General features: G+C 44.4%; 1 protein-coding gene across 1 annotated transcript in view; it reads right to left on the reverse strand.

The window, feature by feature from the left end:
- Positions 1 to 13,385, reverse strand: part of nav3 (neuron navigator 3) — a 178,104-nt gene that overhangs the window by 156,205 nt on the left and 8,514 nt on the right. The window contains exon 2 of the mRNA XM_048607473.1: positions 598 to 1,594. Within this exon, the coding sequence (XP_048463430.1) occupies positions 598 to 1,562 (965 nt within the window). The 5' untranslated portion in view covers positions 1,563 to 1,594. The remainder of the gene's footprint in view (positions 1 to 597; positions 1,595 to 13,385) is intronic.

Below are 13,385 nucleotides of genomic sequence, written 5' to 3' on the forward strand. Positions count from 1 at the left end.
GACAGTGCGGCACTCCCTCAGTACTGACCCTCTGACAGTGAGGCACTCCCTCAGCACTGACCGTCCGACCGTGCCTGCTCCCTCAGTACTGACTCTCTGACCGTGCCTGCTCCCTCAGCACTGATCCTCCGACAGTCCCCTCTCCCTCAGCACTGACCCTCCGACAGTGCGGCACTCCCTCAGTACTGACCCTCCGACAGTGCAGCACTCCCTCAGTACTGACCCTCCGACAGTGCGGCACTCCCTCAGCACTGACCCCCTGATAGTGCGGCACTCCCTCAGCACTGACCCTCCGACAGTGCGGTGCTCCCTCAACATTGACCCTCCAACAGTGCAGCACTCCCTCACTACTGACCCTCCAATAGTACGGCGCTCCCTCAGCAACGCCCTGTAAAAGTTTACCACAGTCTGACTGGAGAGAGACAACTGGGGATGAGTTTAACCTGATGGTCACCACAGGTTTCCTCAGCTGGCGTAGGAATTGAACCCACACTGTTGGCTCCACCCTGTATCGCAAACCAGCTGTCCAGCCCTGTGAGCTAACCAAGCCCCTCAAACACTGTGTCATTGTTTGTCAGAGTCTGGTGGAGTGCTTACTTGTACATGAAGGGGGCGACGGTGGCAGTGTTGGGGTGGCTGTGTTGCTGTTGAGGTTGAGGGAGCTGCACGATGACATTGCCTGGCATTTGCTCAGTGTTGGCCACTCCAGGAGCTGGCGTAGTGGCAGTGCTGAGGGAGGACGGTGGTGAGGATGCTAGGGTGGCACCTTTACCCTCTAAGGAGGTGATGCTGCTGGAGCTGGAAGCTTTGCCATTGGCCTGAGATTTCTGCAATGCCTGGCCAGAGCTCCCCTTGGCACTCCTGGTCTTCTCAGCGTCCTTCATCAATGTGGCTCCAGGCACTGATCCCGACTTTCCGGTGGGTAACTTGGATCCTGGTTTGGGAATCCCACTGGAAGCAGGGATCTCCTTTTTGGCTCCTGCAGGTTTCCCTCCTTTTGGTATTAAGCTGGCGATTTTTGAACTCTTCCGAGGCACCTCACTCGCCTTTTCCTCCTTACTCTTTACTCCTTTGCTCTTCTCCTTCTCGTCTTTCTCCTTGGCTGGAGGCGAGGCCTTCTTATTGCCTCCGGACTTGCCTCCCGTCCTTTGGGCTGTTCCCTTGGACTGCGCCTTGGGGCTGCTGCCTGTAGAACCCCCTCCCCCCGCCTCACCGCACTCCAAGGGAGGACCCTCATCTCTCGAACCCTCAGTAACTCCAGAACCCGGGCAGACGGGTGGCCTGGAGGACATCCTGTTGTTGATCAGTTTGAACTTCTCCAGCATGGACTTCTGCCCATTGGAGGGAGCCTTGGAGGCGTCGGGCGCAGTGCCTCGGAGCCTGTCGTTGGAAGCAGTGGGAGAAGTGGCAGGGCTGGGCACCTTCACACTGAGCATGGACGATGTGGCAGCGTGCTTGACATTCATCGATTTACTGCGCCAAGGTTTACAACTGCCAGGGGAGGGGATGGCAGAAGCCGCGTACTGCCCCGTACCAGGGGCCGGGGGCAAATTCCCATTCATGGCCGAAGGTAATGGAGGGTTCTTGGATGGCTCTGAAAAGAAAGGAAAACGAAAAGCAAAATGTCAAGAAATGTTCAGCCACTCCTGACTCAAAACAGACGCATCGGAAACAATCAAAGCTGAGATCCAGCGATCTTTGGCTTTGTTGGCTCAGATATCAAAGAAATTAAACAGAGATTTACATTAATATAACACCCCAGGATGTCACAAAACACTGAACTGTCGAAGAATTACTTTTGACAAGAACTTATGGAGTCATTCAGCACAGAAACAGACCCTGCAATCCAACTAGTCCATGCCGATCATGTTCCCCAACAAAACTAACAAAAATCTCAAAACGTCTGATGATTGTGAAAAATGCTTTACAAAGGTGAGTCTTTCTTTTTCCTTTCGGTCCATCAGCATCATCTTTGATTTGAAGATTCTTCACATGGGTATCATTGGCTGGGTCAGCATTTATTGCCCCTTTATTACCATCTTACTAAACCCTGAGGAGGTGGTAGTGAGTCACCTTTTTTTTAATGGAGCTGAGTGTTGCAAGTGTGGCTGAGACTCAATCACATCGCTGTGGGTCTGGAGTCACATATTGGCCAGTCCTGGTAAGGACAGCAGTTTTTCTCCCTGAAGGACATTCATGAACCAGATGATTTTATTTTAATTTAATAACAATCTAGTATTTATGTTGTCACCATTACTGGGAATAGGTTTTAATTACAGGTTTATTCAATAAATTGCATTTCACTCTCCCAGATTCTGAGGTGTTATTTGAACATGTGCTTCTGGACTATTAGCCCAGGTCTCTGGAAAACTAGCACAGAGTCATAACCACTAACTTCCCCATGAATGCAATTGAGGAAAAGATCTTTGCTCCATTAAGAAACATGGAGACAATGAAACTGTATCACCGCGCTATAAGGATTGTGTAAACTGTGAAGATCAAGGGATGGAAGTAGACAAATGTCCAGTGGGCAGAACTGGATGATGACAGTCATTAAAGGAAAAAAGAGATATCAGAACTCTGGGGAATATTTGACTTAACCAATAAAGGAGCAGAGAATGAGCCAATCATGGCTGCTGGGGTAGAATGATTTGAGAAAAATGTGGAGAGCTACTGGTAGGAGGCTTGTCAAATTTAGATTTGCCCAAGGCAGAAATAAATGATTCACCAACATGTTCATAACCATCACAGAAGAACATCACAGAAAGAGTGAAGCTACAATAAGGATGAGTCCAGATTTTTGAAGAACACTTATTAATTGACTGAGGTTTAACCTTATCAGGAGAGAGGCTGCACTATCAAAAAGCTCGAAGCTCTCCTGAAATGAAGCCTAATCAGTACCTCATTCCCCCGACTGAGTGTCACTGTGCACTAATCCAATCAAATCTCTCCTTGACCAGGAGATTTCAAAAAAGACAATTAAATGGTGCATATGAAAATTAAACTTTCGGTAAACAGAAATATCAAAGATGCTGGCAGAAAAAAATGCACCAGTTCACAACTTTGGCGAGAGAAAAATTATTCCTGATTCTCACATCCTGAGTATCCCAAATTTCCCTCAAAACATCATTAATTTGAACTGCTGGATCCTAAACTCTGGAATTCCCTCCCTGTGGCACTCACCTCACAAGTTCACCTGCTGCGAAATACCCCTTAAAACCTCATTTTTTCACAAACTTATGATCTGTGTCTGTTTTCTTATGGAGCTCAGTGTCAAATCTTGTCTCATTAATGTTGCTGTTAGGAGCTTTGCAATGCTGTTCTATCCTGAGGGTACCACGCAGCTACAGGTCTGGGTTGGTGCTTCCAATGGGATGTTAAAACTGGAAGATTTCAGCAACAAATCCTCCTGCAGAACTGTGAAAAAACTGAAGGTGGAAATTATAGCAAAATGCTCATGTCAGAAGGATTCAAATTCATGGGTTGAATGAGCTGCAATCTGATTGATAGAATAGCTGAAGATAATTATCTCACTGAGATGAAGACAAAGGTTTAAAAATGACAGAAAGGAACATACATGTGGTGAAGAGGGTGCTCAATTTGAGAGAAAGGTGGGAGACTGAGGGAGATGGTAGGGGAGAGATGAAGGGAGGATATAGACAGCTGATGCTGTTAGATTTGAAGGGAGGCTTATCTTTAATGGTGCAAGTCAGAAATCACACAACTCCAGGTTACAGTCCAAAAGATTGCTTTGAAATCATAAGCTTTTGGAACGCTGCTGCCATCGGTTCGCCTGACGAAGGAGCAGCGCTCCAAAAGCTTGTGATTTCAAATAAACCTGTTGGACTATAACCTGGTGTCGTGTGATTTCTGACCTTGGCCACTCCAGTCCAACACTGTCACCCCCACATTAACGGTATTAGGTCAATGTACAAAAACAGAAGTTGCTGGAAAAGCTCAGCAGGTCTGGCAGCATCTGTGGAGGAGAAAACAGAGTTAACGTTTCGGGTCCGGTGACCCTTCCTCTGAACTCTTTTGGTTTTTATTAGGTTATTGTAACTGGATAGTAATGCAAATCAATCCTCTCCCCCAACATTCCCCAATGTCGCCAGGCTAACCTATTAGGGACATGGGTTCAAATCCCACCATAGCAGACGGTGAAATTTGAAAATCTGGAATAAAAAGCTGGTCTAATGGTGATGGTTCAATCATTTTTGATTGTCATTAAAGACCCATTGGGTTCACTAATGCCTTTTAGGGAAGGAAATCGGCCATCCTTACCCAGTCCAACCTCTATGTGACTCACAGTGATGCAGCTGGCTCCACTAAATGTTAATGCGATAAATGCAGGTTTAGCCAGTGAGGGCCACAGCCCACGAATAAATAAAAATAAGATCAAAGCAGTAAAAAATGGGGATGTCATTCTGGAAACGTTCTCCCTCTTGAGCATTCCTGACTTTAATTGTTCCGTCATTGGCAGCAGATAGTTCTGGAATCCGTAAGACCATAAGAAATAGGAACAGGAGTAGGCCATTCAGCCCCTCAAGCCTACTCCACCATTCAGTCCTCTTCTTAAACCTCTCTGCCTCCCAAACTCTTTGTCTCTCCCTGTTCCTTTTAAAAGCCGGTTATAGAGTCATAGAGATGTACAGCTTGGAATCAGACCCTTCTATCCATCTTGTCTATGCTGACCAGGTTTCCTAAACTGACCTGGTCCCATTTGCCAGCATTTGGCCCATATCCCTGTAAATCCTTCCCATTCATGTCCCCATCCAGATGTCTTTTAAATGTTGTAATTGTACCAGCCTCCCCCACCTCCTCTGGTAGCTCGTTCCATACACGCAACACCCTCTGGAGTGATTAAGTTGCCCCTCAGGTTCCTTTTAAATCATTTAATTCTTTGGCTAAGCTTTTGACCACCTGCATCTCCTACGTTGCTGTTGTAGAAAGTGTTTGACAACACTGCAGTGAAATGTTCTGTTGCATAGAAACAGCAAGTTGTTGTTGTTAGGAATACTGAAACAGGCTAAAGTTAGGGGCATAAACTATACCTATCTAACGTGCCCCTAAACCCCTAGCATCTGTATCCAGGTTGTTCCCTGAAACCAACAGCACTTTCCAAAACCAAGGACTGTGAAATTGGATAGGTCCTGATGTGTTCCCCAAACTGTCATGTGCAGTTTAGAGTAAAGGGCCAACACTCAAAGATGTAAATAGCCAGCTATATCAGTAGTGTTGCTGTGATGTAGAATTAGAAATGATAAAATAAGCCGTCACCTTATAATGATCTTTGACGCTCGAAATTGCTCTGAAGTGATGCAGAAAAATTGATCTCATCCAAATCTCATGACACAAGAACACATGGTAACAGTGAGTGAGAGACCCAGCAACAGGAGAGAGCATAGGTACAACATCACCAAAAGAAACCAGGAGCTGAGGAGCAGTCAACAACATGGTGATATTGAAAGAAAATCAAAACTCCAATGAAAGGAAGCCATGGTACAAATCCAGCTCTACTAGAATCTTCTGAGCAGATAAAAGACCCACAAAAAGCTGCAAAGTGGCAGGACTGGTGCAGGAGATGCAATCGATACAGGAACACATCAGAGTTAGCAGCCAAATAAAGTATGGACCAGGGTCAGTCTCCTACTGCTTGCCCTGCTTCAGCAGATGATGTTTTAACAAGTTAGCGTGTCAATGATGTCGATGTCAGCAGAACTTTTCATCCCGATTCCAGCAAAATATCGTCAGAAAGAGAGCAACCTTTAACAGACAGAAACAAGATCCCAGCGAGATCAGACTTTCAACAAGCAATGACCCATCCCTTTTAACAGATACCTGTGAATACAGGGCATTAAAGGTTGACAAGACTAGAGATCAGATCACAATTGGAGTTTTGAGAACCGTAATCAGGTTTCTTACAGTCTAGGGAAGATCTGACATCAGCAAAAGAGGTGAAATTAGCGAGTCGAGTTGGTTTCAGGAATGAGAACGATGTTTTAGTTCGAGGCAGTACAGGGGTTTTATGGAGGAAAACTACTCAGCACAGGACAAATAGCTGGATACAAAAGTGGAAGTGTGTTAGCACAGAAGCCAGTGAAATGCAACAGAAGGGCAGCAGACAGTATTATATGGAGCTCTAACTCTGGACAAAATAGACAGCATTGGCAAAAGACTGTCCTGCCAAAATGCAGTGGGTCCATCATCGTAAAAGGATCTTAACCTCAAAACAGGATGAAAAGGAACAATATCCAAGAGACTGTAAAGCCAAGTAGCAGTGAAATCAAAACTGAAAGAACTGCGGATGCTGTAAATCAGGAACAAAAACAGAAGTAGCTGGAAAAGCTCAGCAGGTCTGGCAGCATCTGTGAAGAAAAAAAATCAGAGTTAACGTTTCGGGTCTGGTGACCCTTCCTCAGCACAACGAAATCAAGTTCTAGGGTGGATGGAATGTTAACAAAGGAATAAATGGTCACCAAACAAATGCTAAACTTGACACTGGGGCAGATGCATCAGCTCTCTCAGATACAGTAAAAAAAAATTTGGATCAAGAAATATTCCATTTTTGTCATTATCTGACTCTGGGGGCCAGGGGTATCAAAGTCTGGAAAAGAAACTAGCTTACCATGTAACCAATGTCAATTATCAGAAAACAATCTCCGATTCACGATGACCTTTAGGGAGGTTTGGCCTACATGTGAATCCAGGCACACAGCCATGGGTCTACTCTGCCCTCTGAAATGGCTGAGCAAGGCACTCAGTTCAAGGGCACCAAGGGAAGGGCCACAGACAAGCTGAGGTGAATTTTTAACAAAGAACTCAGTGAAAGGTAAAACACCTGCTGACTGTCTGAGAGCTTACACAGGGTTTTTCAGAATTTAAAAAGTTCTTCATTGAGCATGAGAGCTTTCACTGACCTGTGACGCATTTATAAGGTTGAAGAAGCAAACAGCCAGGAACAAAACTGAATGAGCAAAGGTGTAGAACAGCCCAGGGAAGCTGAAGACAGCACATTGAGGGCAGATGTCAAGGCCTTTCCCCTGGTTACAGCAGGGACAGACAAACCCTGCTTTCAGGGAAAGTGAAACATTGAGACTGAGCCAATGCTTCATCTAAATGATCTCACCATTGACCATGCTGTCAACGGGGTGTGCAGAAATGGTGCCCAGATCGAAAACCCAAAGGCCCAAACAGAATCTGGAGGGGATCTTACGAATGTGAATAAAGAGAGAATTCGATGGAGCCAGCAGATTTAGTTATCACATTTAAAAAGCATTGGGAGAGATACATGAATAGGAAAAGGTTGGAGGGATATGGGCCAAATGCAGGCAAATGGGCCTAGAATAGTTTGGGAGAACTGGGACGAGATAGACTGAAGGGTCTGTTTCTGTGCTGTATAACTCTATAAATCCCTTCGAGCCTGCTCCTCCCTTCAATATGATCATGGCTGATCTGATTTTAACCTCTGCTCCACATTCCTGCACATCCCCAATAATCTTTTATCCCCTCAGTAATCAAGAATTTCTTTACCTCTGCCTTCAAAACATTTAAAGATCCTACATCCACTGCCTTTTGAGGAAGGGATTTCGAAAGACTCACAACCCTCTGAGAGAAAAAAATAATCTTCATCTCTGCTTTAAATGGGTGGGCCCCCAGTTCTAGATTCTCCCACAAGAGGAAACATCTTTTCCACATCCAACTGGTCGAATCCCCTCAGGATTTTGGATGTTTTAATTCAGTCACTTCTGACTCTTCTAAACTCCTGAGGCTGGGTCCGTCTAGCCTTCCCTCATAAGGCAATTTGCTATTCCAGGGATAGTAGGAACTGCAGATGCTGGAGAATCTGAGATAACAAGGTGTAGGGCTGGATGAACACAGCAGGCCAAGCAGCATCAGAGGGGATTAGTTTAGTAAATTTGCTATGAACTGCTTCCAACACATTAACATCCATCCATAAGGACAGTGACCAGTACCGGACACAGTACTCCAGATGCTGTCTCACCAATGCCCTGTAAAACTGAAGCATAGCCTCCCTATCCTTGCATCCAATTCCCCTACAATAAACATAACATTTGATGAGATTTCCGTATTTCTTGCTGTGTGACAAAGTTAAAGCAGAGGTTCATTTTCATCAAATACAATCCTAAATCAAAACTCTTAACAACAATCATCACACCATTTGGATATTAGGACAATGGTAATCAGCTCAGAGGGACTGGGGAGATTGTAGATGACATCCTAATTCATGGCTCACCCACAGCTGAACGTAATGGAATGTCAAGAGCAGGAATGTGAGTTCTCACCATAAGACCGTAAGACCATTAGAAAAGGAACAGGAGTAGGCTATTCGGCCCTTCGAATCTACTCCAACATTCAATAGGATCGTGGCTGATCCAACATTCCTCATGTCCACTTTCCTGCCCTTTCCCTATAATCCTTGATTTCCTGACTGATCACGAATCTATCTCAGCTTTAAATACACACGAGGACTCTGCCCCCACAGCTGTCTATGGTAAGGAGTTCCAAAGCCTCACAACCCTCTGGGAGGAGAAATTCCTCCTCATCTCAGTCCTAAATTGGTTCCCTTTATTCTGAGACTGTGCCCTCTGGTCCTAGACTCTCCCATGAGGGGAAACATCCTCTCAGCATTTACCCTGTCAAGCTCCTTAAGAATCCTATATGTTTCACTGAGGTCACCTCTCATCCCTCTAAACTCCCGTGAGTAGAGTCCCAACCTGTTTAGTCCTTGCTTATAAGGTAATCCCTCCATACCAGGGATCATTCTAGTGAACTGTCTCTGAACAGTCTCCAATGAAATAATATCTTTCCTTAAGTAAGGGATCAAAACTGCCTCACAGCCTACTATCAAAACCTTGGGACCTACTGACCATGTTAAAAAAAAGGTCACAGCAGAGCCTCAGAAGACCAGGGCTATCAAAGAGTTTCCATCACCCAGAAACATCACTGAACTGCAGGAACAAAAACAGAAGTTGCTGGAAAAGCTCAGGAGGTCTGGCAGCATCTGTGAAGGAAAAAAACAGAATTAATGTTCCAGGTCCGGTGACCCTTCCTCAGAACTGCAGGGGCTTCTGGGAACAGTCAGCCAAGTAAGAACATTTTCACCAAATCTTGCACAAATAATTGAGCCATTGCAACAACTCTTCAGACAGGATCCATCTTGGTGATGGTATAAGTGTCAGCAGAAGTCCTTTTGGAAAGTAAAGGAAATGTGCATCTGTCATGAGACTGTCTCGTTGTGTAGAAACCAAACTACCAAAAATAGTAGCAGCTGGTGCTTCCCCAGGTTGGCAAGAGGCAGGGCTATTCCAAATCCAAAATGGTGGAAATAGTTAGCCAGACTCCAGATCTCAAAGAGAAATGGGACAAGAGGATGTTATGACCGAAACTGAAGCACTAGCAGCTATGTGGGGCGTACAAAAAATGTTCCGATCACATCCCAGAGTTTGAAGTTCGTGATAGAAACACACCATGAGCCACTGGTAATAAACACAAAATATTGAAGATGTTGGTCATCTGAAAGAAACACAGAAATTGCTGGAGAAACTCAGCAGGTCAGACAGCATCTGTGGAGAGAAAAACAGAATTAATGTTTTCAGCCTGGTATAACCCTGCAGGACCTAGGAAACGTGGTTCAGAGCACAAGGTTGACATATAACTTTCCGATTAAAGTTATTGAGATACAATACTGCAACAGAACACGTTTAGGGAAAGTATCAAAACACAACAGATGCTTTATCAAGAATTCCAATTGAATAACCAGAGCGCAAGGACAAGAACGTTATTGAAGAAGTAAAGGTTTTTACATCATTGACAGGTTCAGAAAATCGATGAAGTGGTGAAAATTCATTCACACAAATGCATAGCAGGAGAATGGAAGATGAACATGAAACAGAAAAACCTGAGTTTCATCGAGAGAAAAACCATTCTTAGGATGGACCAGCTATACAGGCATCCCGCGAGAGAATAGGAACAAAAAGATGACAGGTTCTTATGATTAAACAAGATTAACAGATTGCGATTGAAATCTTGGTAAATACAGATCCTGAATCATCTCCAGAGGAACTATGAATGAGATCAGGGAGATCGATGAAACCAGCAGGATGTTTACCCATGGGAAACATACTTATGGAGAAACTTAGGAGGAAGTAAATATTGAATAAAGATAGTGCCTTGGGAGATATCACATAAAGGATTAATACACAAATATGTAAATAGTAAAGAATGTCAGTAATTAGATAAGAGATCACATGATGGAGAGATACTGAAGAGAGACATTACTGTGTAATCCTCATCCTAAACAGTAAATAATTCATAGAAAGCTGAATGATCAATAATCATATAAAGGCCCTAGACTCCAGTGAGCTCTCTTAACCAACATAGAGCCCCCAAGACACACCACAATAACAGGACAGGATGCCTGGTGTAAGACTGTTCTTGCTGTATTCTGAAACAGCACGGAATGCACAAACACATCACTTTTATTAAGAATAATGGCTAATGACAGAATCATCCAAGCAGAAAATCACCAATCTTCTAGCTGGAAAGAGTTGATATGCTGAAGTGGAGTTCCACCTCATCATCGGTCATTAAAGCTTCTCTATATCATTCCACTAAAAAAACCAGAAGTGGTGACATTATTTATCACCAGACCTCACCATGAGGTGCAATGAACGATGAATTAGCAATGGAAATCTGAGCTACCCACTAAATCTCATTAGGCTGTTAGAACATTGGTGTAGAACAGTTCAGTACTGGGGACTTGCTGAATGTGACAGAGCATCAGCAGTTTTTGTGTTTCTGATCAAACCTGATTCAGAGCACGAGGCTGGTGTATCAACGTCTGTGAAGCAGGATGTGATTAAAACTGAGCTTGAGAAAACTCTACATAATTTAAAGCACAAAAATCTTGGAGGGTGGGTGGCCGGAGGAGCTGACAGAGTTAGGAAGGGGGCTAGGCCACAGTGGAATGGGAAAAGAAGGATGTGAATTTTAAAATGAAGTCTTTCCTTGACCAGGAGCTAATGTGGGTCACTGAGCACTAAGGGGAATAGGACACTTGGTGAGGGAAGAAACAAAGTCAGGAGTCACATGACACCGGGTTATAGTCCAACGGGTTTATTTGAAATCACAAGCTTTTTGAGCGCTGTCCCTTCATCAAGTGAAGTCTTGACCCAACATGTGACTTCTGGCTTTGTCCACCTCAGACCAACACCGGCACTTCCGCATCACAGGTAAGAAACAGGCAGTAGGGTTTTCTCTGTGTGTGTGTGTGTGTGTGTGTGTGTGTGTGGCTGTGTGTGTGTTTGGCTGTGTGTGTGTGTGTGTGTTTGGCTGTGTGTGTGTGTGTGTGTGTGTGTTGTGTGTGTGTGTGTGTGTGTGTGTGAGAGTGAGTGTGAGAGTGTGTGCGTGAGTGTGAGAGTGTGTGCATGTGTCAGTGTGTGTGCTTGTGTGTGTAGGTATGAATGTGAATGTGTGCGTGTGACCAGAAGGGTCACCGGACCCGAAACGTTAACTCTGTTTTCTCCTTCACAGATGCTGCCAGACCTGCTGAGCTTTTCCAGCAACTTTGTTTTTGTTCCTGATTTACAGCATCCGCAGTTTGTTTGGTTTTCATTCACATTCCCTCAGAGCTGTGCTGGGAGTGTTTGCATGGACTACATGATCATTTATCTGGATGGTCTGTGATCCCAGAACCTTCTGATGCAGAAGCGAGAGCACTAGCTCCAGAGGGATCTACAAGCTGGGAGGAAGAGTTTACTGAAAGAAAGCTGGAGACCATTTAAGTCCCCTTTCTGTTCCATACCGTTCTGCTTTCATACCCACAATGATTCAATATCATTGAGCAGATTGTCATTGGCATTTAATCAATGAAACTTCACCCAATCTGCTCCGAGACCACATTGAAAGACAATTAGCAGCTACATTCCAATCATTCTCCCCTTCAAACCCGATCACAATCAGATACTGTGTACAGCCGACTGCCAATTCTTCAATTTGGGACCATTTGAAGTGTGGGGAAGAAATACAGAGGCTGGGATTGAGGAGGGGTTGGTGGGGGGGGTGGTGCTTGCTATGTGACCAAGTCTATAAAGGTGGTGGAACAACTCAGAAAGGTATTTACAAAGCCACACAACAGCCTGGGGTCTGTGAATACAGGCATGCAATTCAAAAGCAAGGCAGTTATAATGAAGTTTTATTAAAAACTCGTTCTGTCTCAACTGGAAATTGTGTCCAATTCTGGTACCTCAGTTCAGGACTGGTTCTGGGCGCAGTTGGTGGGGTCCGGGTGTATTGTCAATGGGCTCGTAATCCAGGACCCCAGATTTGAGACAGGTCGGCCTGGATCCTATAGGACAGTTGGTGACATCTGAATTCAATTCGTAAATCTGGAATTAAAAGCTAACTTAATGGGGGCCATAACACCATTGTTGGAAAAACCATCTGGAGAATTCTTTTTTTCTCAGAGGGTCATGAATCTTTGGAATTCTCCATCCCCCTCAGGGGGTGTGGGAGTTCAGTATTGGACTCTGTTTAAAGTAGACATCGTCACATTTCTAAATACCAAGGATGTGAATGGGCATGGCAATATGTGGAGAAAAGAAACAATTGACATGGGTTATCATATGGAATAATGGATGGGCTGAGTTGTCTACTCCTGCAGCCTGGTCTCCATGTGACCCCTAGTCTACAGTGAGGTGATCGATTCTTAAATGTTGAAGCTCAGAAGCAGCATTTCATACAGATAGGGCTTAGTGCTCCCACATCCAACAAATCAGATCGAAACTCTAGAGTTCTGCCTTCTCCAGTCAATTAAACAGTGAACAGGGGCTTGGGAACTATATGGGAGAAACTGGAATATTTTGAAACTATTTGGACATTTTCTGGATTGACAAGGGTTAACCATGTGATTTCTTGAAAATGAAGCCACCAGTTTCAACTATGCTGTTGCTCACCTGTTGTTTATTGAAAATCAGGTAACCATGCAGTAAGCAGCTAGGGAAAGTGGATGTGAAATGGAGTTTATTGCCTTAATTACTGGAAAACCTGCAGGGTCCTCTATGCAATTGTTACCTGGCAACCCTTTCTGATCTTGGATTTCTGCTTTACAGACCCAAAGGTCAATAAAGAAAACAACATTACTCTCCTAACATCCTGTTTCTTGGTAGAAGTTCCTGGGAAACTGAGAGAGTTTACAAATACCATTATTTTTATCTCCTGAGTAAAACCTAAAGGATAGATTGTGATCAATCAAATTTAAGTTGGTTGGAATCAGAATTAGATATCTACCATCACTCCATGGCTCCATGTGTGTGCGATTGTGTGTGTGTGAGTGTCAGTGGGTGTGAGTGTGAGACAGTGTGTGT

This window comes from Rhincodon typus, chromosome 18 (genome assembly GCF_021869965.1).
Source record: "Rhincodon typus isolate 14 chromosome 18, sRhiTyp1.1, whole genome shotgun sequence".
NCBI classification, from domain to species: Eukaryota; Metazoa; Chordata; class Chondrichthyes; order Orectolobiformes; family Rhincodontidae; genus Rhincodon; species Rhincodon typus.